We start from the raw sequence: 8,538 nt of genomic DNA on the forward strand, positions 1-8,538 counted from the left end.
AGGGAGGGAAGGGAGAGATGCAGGGCAGGGGTGCGGCGGGCGGCTGGGTGGGAGCCCTCCTGCCCACACCCCCCGCCCCCCCCGCATTTAGCCCCCCACCACGTGCGGGGAGCTGTTCTCGGCACAGATCACACCAGAGCTCCTCCGCAAACAGGGACTGTGGAAGAGAAGGGAGGCACACTCCAAGTTTCCAAAAGTAACACTAGATGGAGTCAGGCTGAGTCAGGAAGAAGTTAGACCCGAAAGGAAAATTTAAGGACAGGCAAGCCATTCTCCTGGAGCAAAACTTCGCATGTGCTTTTTGTCACGTAGGAATGATTTAATGAACATCCGATTCTCCTGTTTTGCAGGTCAAACCTCAGTTTCTCCAAAAGGTGAGTTGTGAGAGCGATCACTGGTTCTGAAAGGGAGAAAGGCGGTGGCTGTCCCCAGGCGGCCACCATGCAGGACGGGAGGGGATTGCTAACCACGAGCCACGACTCCTCGTGCCTTGGCTGGGACACCAGGAGTCCACATCTTCTTCTTCTTTCTTTCTTTTTTTTTTTCCCTCCAGAAAGTCTTAATTTAGTGGTACTTCAGGATGATTTAAAATGAAGCCGTGGGACCTTTTCCTGATTAGAGCTGAGAAAATGGGATTTTAGAAACAGGATAGTTAACTTTCTTCTTTTGTCAAATTTTTCCCTAAAGGTCAATCAAACCATGAACTCTCCAACTTAGTCCACGTGATTACAAAAAAAAAATTCCAAAACTTTGCGTCCTCAAGCTATCGATTTGGCTGAAGTGTCTGTTTCCCCTGTTGCTTTCGGGTCTCGCAGTGGACGAGGTCTGAGCGTGCAGGATTGGTCACAGGTCACGCTCCCTAGGCCCACTTGCCTGCGCCTCATGCATTACCCACGTCCCCTCACCTTCCTTCTTTTTGAAAACTCTTCAAATCCACCAGAGTTGAAAGAACAGTGCAACAAAAACATACACATCTTTCACCTAGATTCCCAAGTTAATATTTCCCTCCATTTGCTTTATTCTGTATACATGCAGTTTTTTCTGATCTACTTAAAAATTAGTAGGAATATCACCCCTAAGTTAGTAGAGATATTTCACCCCTAATTACGTAACCAAGTGTCTCCTGCATAATCACTATATGATGACCACACCTAAGAAAATGACCAATATTTCAGGAATGTCATTTATTACACAGCCCATATTCAAATCTCTCTGATTGTTTCAAAAGTATCTTTATAGTTTCAGTCTTCCAAACCCAGATCCATGGTATTTGATTTTTGTCTCTGTTTCGTCTCTTTTTGTGTTGGACAACTTCTCTGCTTTCTTTCCCTGCGGCATTATCAATTTTGAAGTACTTTTGTATGATGTCCCGTCTTCAGGACTGGTCTGATTGTTTCCTCCTGAGTAGATGCCGATTGAGACTTTTGTCAAGAACACCACGGAGGTGACACTGCGTGTCTGACACTGTACTGTGTCAGGAAGCGCATGACGCCAGGCTCTGTCACTGTGGGTGATGCTGCCTTTGATCACTTTTTTTTAAATTTTATTTATTTGTCAGAAAGAGAGAGTGAGCACAAGCAGGGAGAGCGGCAGGCAGAGAAGAAGCAGGCTCCCCGCTGAGCAAGAAGCCCGAGGCGGGGCTCGATCCCAGGACCCTGAGATCATGACCTGAGCCGAAAGCAGATGCTTAACTGACTGAGCCACCCAGGTGTCCCTGCCTTTGATCACTTGAATAAAGAAGTGACTGCTAGATCCCTGTGTCAGGGAGACAAATTTTCCTCTTTGTAATTAGTAATCTGAAGGGTGATACTTTGAGACCACGTGAACATCCTGACTCCCCAATGATTCTTCACCCAATGATTTTACATCTGTTCATGATCCATGTTTGATTCAGTTATTGCATTGGGGGGTTACAAAACACTGAGTTTCTAACTCTAGCATCCCTTCTGCATTTAATAGCTGGTATTCTTCTGGATAAAAAGACCTTTTCCTTCCCCCTTTTCTCTCTTACTTGTTGAATACCATTACTGTGGACTTCAACATATTATATAATTCATTGCCATCATGGATCTTTGTGATGCTCAAATTGTCCCCAGTTTGTCCAGTACCAGTCACTTCTTGGTAGCTTTTGAGCATTTCTTAGATTTCTGGGGTTTTTTTTGGTTTTTTTTTCCCCACACAACACAGTATCCCAGGCTCACCTTGTACTATCCCTGCTCGTACCTGGAATCACCCATGTACCCTTTAGATCCTTGGTTTTTCTTTTTTCTTTTTTTTATGTGGAATAGCTTTTAGAAGCCAAGATGTGGGCACAATGTGTGCTCATGGCTTCTGAGACATCATTGCTTCTAGGCCCTCTCAATGGGCAGAGTCAGGAAATGTGTATTTAAATCACAAACTCAATACCATAAGGTTCTACTTAAGCTTTCCTCACTGGGTATTTCTGTTTTGCTTCCTCCAAAGTGAAAACCCTGTTCCATATAAATATTTTTACCCTTTTGCTCTATCCTCTAGTACTACCCACAATACTTCCACAATCACAGCACTCTACAACTACAAACTTGCTTAGTAACTTGAAGATTTCTTTGCAGTTCTTTTTCTTCTTAGAATTTAGCCCTCTGTGTGTATCAAGTATTATATTCAAATTGAACTAATTATTTTCTCTGTGTGGTTATGCTATCAATTTGATATAGGGTTTGTTTCCATGTGTGTGCTATTTTAATGTTTCCTTCCTTATTTCTTTTACTTTAATTCTATTTTCTTGAGTTTGTAAAACATGTATATGGTTCAAAGATAAAAAATATGTAAACAGGCAAACTCAGAGAAGTCTCACTCCCATACCTGTCTACTCTATCCTGTCCCCACCCACTGCGTGGAGGTAACTATTTTCAAGAGTCTCTGCTTTATCTTCCCATATTCCTTTTAAAAAATATATTTAATTAAAATTATATATATATAATTTCCATAAAATTAAAAAATGTTTACATACGTACATATATATATTTTTTCTAGTTCTTGTAAGGCTTTATTTTTTATTTGGATCTCTGATCCATTTAATATTTATTGTGGTGTGTGGGATGCAATTTTGTCTTTTTCCCAATTTTATCTTTTTCCCAAATGGCAATCTATTTCAGTATCATTATTGAAAATATTATTTTCCCCAGTTTTATTTGCAATCTTTATTGTGTTCTAAATTTCCATGTGTACTTGGACTATTCCTAGACTTTATATTATTTTCCATGGTATTTGTGAGTATTCATGTGTTAGTACCATGCTCTTACTCGTGCGTGCTTCATGGTTCGCTCCACTATCTGGCGCACTCCCATTGTGCTTTCTATTCAGGGACACGTTCTTGCTATTCTCTTCTAGCTATTCTTGAACATTTGTGTTTCCATATGAACTTCAGAACCAACTCCAGAATCTACCCATGGAACAAACACCTTTGTATTTTTGTTGGGGTTGCATTACGTTCATGTATGAGGCTCAAGACGATTGACTTCTTTATGATGTTAAGCAGTCCTTCCTGGAAAGGTGAATTTTTTTTGCAAGTCTGTGTTTATGTGTCTGAAGAGAGTTTTTGGCTTTTACCTTATGGGTTTTTCACATTTCTTGTTAAGTTTATTCCTAAATATTTTTATGTTTTTGTTGCTTTTATGAATGGAGTTTCCCATTATGTCTCCTACTTGGTCATTGATTGCTTATGGATTATTTTTGTATGTTAATGTTATCGTGACAGCCTTACGGAATGCTTTAATTGTATGTGTGTTCTTCTGGATTTCCTTGAGTTTTCATAATATTATGTCATCTGCCAAATTGTAGATCTCCTTTCCCAGTTCTTATGCCTCTGTTTTCTCCTCTGTGATTGCATTGGCTAAAACCAGCAGTATTAAATAATAGTGGGAACAGTGCAGATACAGTCTCCAAAAGTCTTTTTCTTTTTCTCTTAATCCCAAGCCCGGGTCTGCATCCTGATTCACCTGCTAGTCCAGCCAGCAGCTAATATTCCAGCCTCTGTCCTGCCTATCTTTTCTTGTATATTGTGCCTGTCTGTCTAGGGGCTGGTGAAACACCTGTATGCAAAGGAATGACTGCTTCGTCAGAGAACAACTTCCTCCTTGGAGGAGCTCACAGGTGCCACTTCCTCAGCTCAGGGCCATCAGGAGTGGGAGGAGGCTGCCCTCTTGGTTTTCCCATCTTCTGTAGACATCAGTATTTCAAGAGCAAACGCTGCATAGGCCCAGCCACTTTGGATCCTCTTAACAACACCTGAAAGGGCCATTTGAACTCAGAATTTGTTAAAGACGATAGAAGGGATGAAATTTCTGTTGAGCTCCTGGACCTCAAGACCATCCAACTTAAACTCTGATTTTTGGGCCTACCATATTTTAAAGGAGAAGCACAAAAATCTGACAGCCTTTAGACTCTCTTGGAATCCCTTTAGACTTCTCTGTCACCATCCTTGCTTGTTTCCAACTTGCTTATCTTCCATGTTGCCTCTGTGGCCATCAAGCTCTGTAACCCTGACCTCAATGTGTGTCCTTGGTCCTCCACACATGGGATAGGTAGGTACTGTCTCTTTTATGGCCTTCGGCTTGGCTTATCAAATCGATGCTTCACTCTGCCCCATCTTTCTATTGTTGTACTTTCTCCCATGTTAGATATCAAGACATTGAGACAGCATGCACAATCGAACGGCATAAACAAGTATGCAACATTCAATGTAAACATAAATATGCCATTCTGTTAAAATTAGGACTGTTATGAGAAACTGCAGTGAAGTGTTGGTGTGAATTCAGTCTCTGTGCATGGAGGTGTCGGCGAGGCCTGTAGTTGAAATTGGCCACAGCAGGGTCTGCGCCCTACTTTCAGCCTGAGCTCTACCGTATTAGGGTCTGGTTTGGTGACCTCGTCTTTTCTTCTGTGATCCCAATTTTATGTAGATATAGAGATAGAGATAGATACGCTATGTGTGGACAAGTCTCACGCTCTGTAACAGCACAAGTTCAGACTTGAATGTATCAGTTTCTAGTTACATTTGCACAGGTCTGTCTACCTGGTCCCTTGTAGCATCTTCCCAGATCAGGGCAATCTCTTCAAGTACAGAAAGTGGCATTTTCCTGCAGATATGCCTTTTAACCCTGGGGAATGACTTCTTCCCTTTCTGCCACCAAAGTGGGTGAGGTTTTGTGGCTCGAGTTTTGGCAGGCAGAAAACAACCTCTCAGTTGAGCTCTATCTGAAAAACTCCCCATTTTATCTAGAAGCCACTGGTCTTCACGTACTTTCTATGTTGCACAAGGAAATGTCTCCCCTTGCTAAGATATGCTGATGAATTCCTTCATACCTACTTAATTGTGTGGCAGCATATGCCATGATTAGTGAGAGCATAATCACTCTGTCGATAAGTCTTCCTGATGGTTCTCTTCCTTTCCAGAGGTGAACAAGTGATTGAGCTCTGAATGAGTGGCCTCTTCAGGAGAGGTTGGGCAGTCTGGACAGTTTCAGTCTCAGGGATGTCATGAATTTGAGCTTCCAAAGCTGGTGATGGACCTTCACGTGGAACTCAATGCCCAGGGCACGTGAGAGATGGAATAGAGTCTACAGTGTTTCTGTCCTGAAGGAAAATATCAATCCTCTTCCACGAGAAGCTGACTGCATAGAGGGAGGCATGAGCACATTATCCAGCAGTAAGAAAAGATGGAAACCAATAAATCCACACTGTCTATCCTGGTCCTCCATGATGGCGCTGTTCATGATTCTATGATAGCATTGTGTCCATATCAATGGAACCTACCCATAGCAAATGGCTCATGGAAATGGGGACCAAAGTCAAGACACAGCCTCCTTAGCACCACCATTTATCAACAGGTAAGCATCATTTTCTAGAACTGATGGCCTCACCATCTCCATTGCCATAAGAATCCCCCTGCGAATATTCAGGGTCCTTGAGACATGAAGACCATGGAGTAGTCTCTGGTCTCATGAATGAAAGACTGACCTTCCACGGGAAGAAATGGAGGGCTGGGCCGGAGTGAGAGGAAGGGGTCTCAATGGCCACGGAATGGCCTGCAGCTCTGCAAATGATGGAGCCAACAAAGGATTAAATGAAAAAGCCGATGGTGTACTTTATAGGGACCTACACAGATGTAAGGGATTATTGTTATGTTATAGCATTATTTTGTGGTTATTAGTACAAATGTGAATGGCTTTTGCCTGGAGGACATGACTAGCAGAGGCTTAGGAAATCCCCATCTTCTTATTATTGCCATCAACCTAAGGCTGTGTGGCACAAGCCCCATTAACATTTCTCTCCCCCATACTATTAACCCTGTATTTCTGGGGCTGCATTATGGAATACTCTTTGCCTTTCCAGTTCAACAGAAATCCAGGTGGTTGCGTGGGCTGGTTCTCCTCCAATTGGGTTACTCTCCTTGTGTGTGATGAAAGATGAGCAATATTTCAAAACAAAGTGCTGTGTTATAATAATTTGCCTGGATTCCCAGGGCGTCTTTTATCTGACTTGATAACAACGTAGTTCATTAGCAGCCTTTGTTAGCTGATAACCTAAAGCAGTAACATGATACTCATAAGGAATTTTCTGTGTGTAAGATAGAATAAACCATCTTGTAAGGTATCTGTTAATTGATTTGCTTCTTTTAGCAGCATTTTAATTAAGGCTTCTGGTTTGTGAATGGCAGAGACACTTACAACCTGAAGGTGAATGCTTCAGGATTCTCAGTAATCATTTTTCTATAGACACAGCAAAACCGTGGGGTCCTCTCCTCCATCCCACACCATGATGTATTTTCCTAGCACTATTCCTGGGCTCTGGTTCTGTTTTAGCCCCACACAAGTTTTCCTGGGTAAAGAACAGAGAAGTATGCTGAAGGCCAATGCTCTCTCCTTGGGTTATAAAGGCTGACATGCCCTGGGAGACAGCATGGGACTCTTTGTAATGGGTCCCCTTGGCTTCCACCCCAAATTCAAGCTCAGTGTCTTCCTTCTGTGGCAGTTCTCCTGGAAGCTCTCTGACTCCCTTCTTGACAGCCCTTCTCCCTGGTAGCAGTTCCTGGGGATGGAGGTTCCAATGGGCAAGAGCTCTGGAAAGTGTTTGGAAGCAGCCACAAGAAGTCATTGTGTGTGAAAGTGCAATGTCATGAGTGAAGGCCATTCTGAATATCTCACACAGTGGTTTGGGAGTATGGTAGCAGAGGCCAAGGGTTAGGGGAAACCCTCCCTTCTCAGCCCATAGGCCCTGGGGCCCCCGGAACACATGCAGGTCCCACGCAGCCCACCTTGGCAGGCAGAACACCCTGCCTCAAGTAGGGGGGACCAATGACACTCAGACACTAGGAGGGAGAGCCATTCCTACAAGGGCGGAGCAGGCTGCCAACAGTAGCCAGCCAGCATCTACAGGCATAACTGTGGCTTGCTGCCTCCAGGACTCAGTGTCCAGAGGAGGAGAAGGTAAGACATGAAAGGGTTATCTGGCGAGACCAACAAATAAAAAATGTGCATCAATCTCTATGTCTATAAATTAAAAATATACTTACATGGAATCTATAAATTAAAATCAATACATAGGGGCGCCTGGGTGGCTCAGTCGGTTAAGTGACTGCCTTCGGCTCAGGTCATGATCCCGGGGTCCTGGGATCGAGTCCTGCATCGGGCTCCCTGCTCTGCGGGGAGCCTGCTTCTCCCTCTGCCACTCCCCCTGCTTGTGTTCCCTCTCTCGCTGTGTCTCTGTCAAATAAATAAATAAAATCTTTAAAAAATAAATAAATAAATAAATAAATAAATAAAATCAATACATAAAAAGCAAATGCATATGCGTATATGTATTCTTTTATGTGTGTTTTTAAGGTATACATATCATAGAATTTTAAGATATATGGGGGTTTGAATAAGTTAATAAATGATACTCTTTTTCATCATCCAAGTTTGGAAATAGCTGAGAGTAGACAAACAAGCAGGTGGAGATTAAAGTATGAGAGTTATTGTGATTTTCAAATGAGTCATGACATGCCAGTATCACTCTGGGGTCTTTGCCCCTCCAAGTAAGAGGGGAGTGTGGCTTGGGCTGGGGTGCTGGTAGCAAGGATGCAGAGGGTGGATGTGTTGGGATGGGGATTAGAGGCGAAGACGTCAAGAGTTACTGGTGGGTAGATTAGATCAAGAGGGAGGATGCAACTCCGCATCACTCATAGGATTTGGTGCTACTGATTAGGATGTGGAGGACCTGGGGAGTGCTAGCCTCAGGAAGGCTCTGCTGCTGGTCTTGGGTCTCTTGTATCAACCATTAGGGCACTGAAGTGTGGGCTACCTTTGGGGAGAGTAAACCCCATGTTCCTGCAAGTGTTCAAGCTTGGGGACTGGGGTTAAAAACACACATGTTGGAGATTGCTTCAGAATGTGCTCTGGGATCCACGAGAGAAAGCTGGGGAGGGTCAGCCTGGAGGAGTTGCAAGGCTCCTGTCGGTAAGATAGAGTGTGTATGGGGTTGCTTAGGCAGAGGGAGGCTGAGAAGAGCAGAGCCCAA

The 8,538-nt window shown here is 43.4% G+C and overlaps 1 protein-coding gene across 3 annotated transcripts in view; it reads left to right on the plus strand.

The window, feature by feature from the left end:
* The window catches only part of TMEM273 (transmembrane protein 273), a 39,968-nt gene extending 33,335 nt beyond the window's left edge, over positions 1–6,633 (plus strand). Inside the window, exons 5-6 of one of the 3 annotated variants that reach the window (XM_078077449.1) lie at positions 313–374; positions 5,434–6,633. In XM_078077449.1, the coding sequence (XP_077933575.1) occupies positions 313–374; positions 5,434–5,447 (76 nt within the window). In that variant the 3' untranslated portion in view covers positions 5,448–6,633. The remainder of the gene's footprint in view (positions 1–312; positions 375–5,433) is intronic. The other 2 variants (XM_078077450.1, XM_078077451.1) reach the window with 2 other exon arrangements.
* Positions 6,634–8,538: the final 1,905 nt, after the last annotated feature.

Source organism: Halichoerus grypus, chromosome 7 (assembly GCF_964656455.1).
Source record: "Halichoerus grypus chromosome 7, mHalGry1.hap1.1, whole genome shotgun sequence".
NCBI classification, from domain to species: Eukaryota; Metazoa; Chordata; class Mammalia; order Carnivora; family Phocidae; genus Halichoerus; species Halichoerus grypus.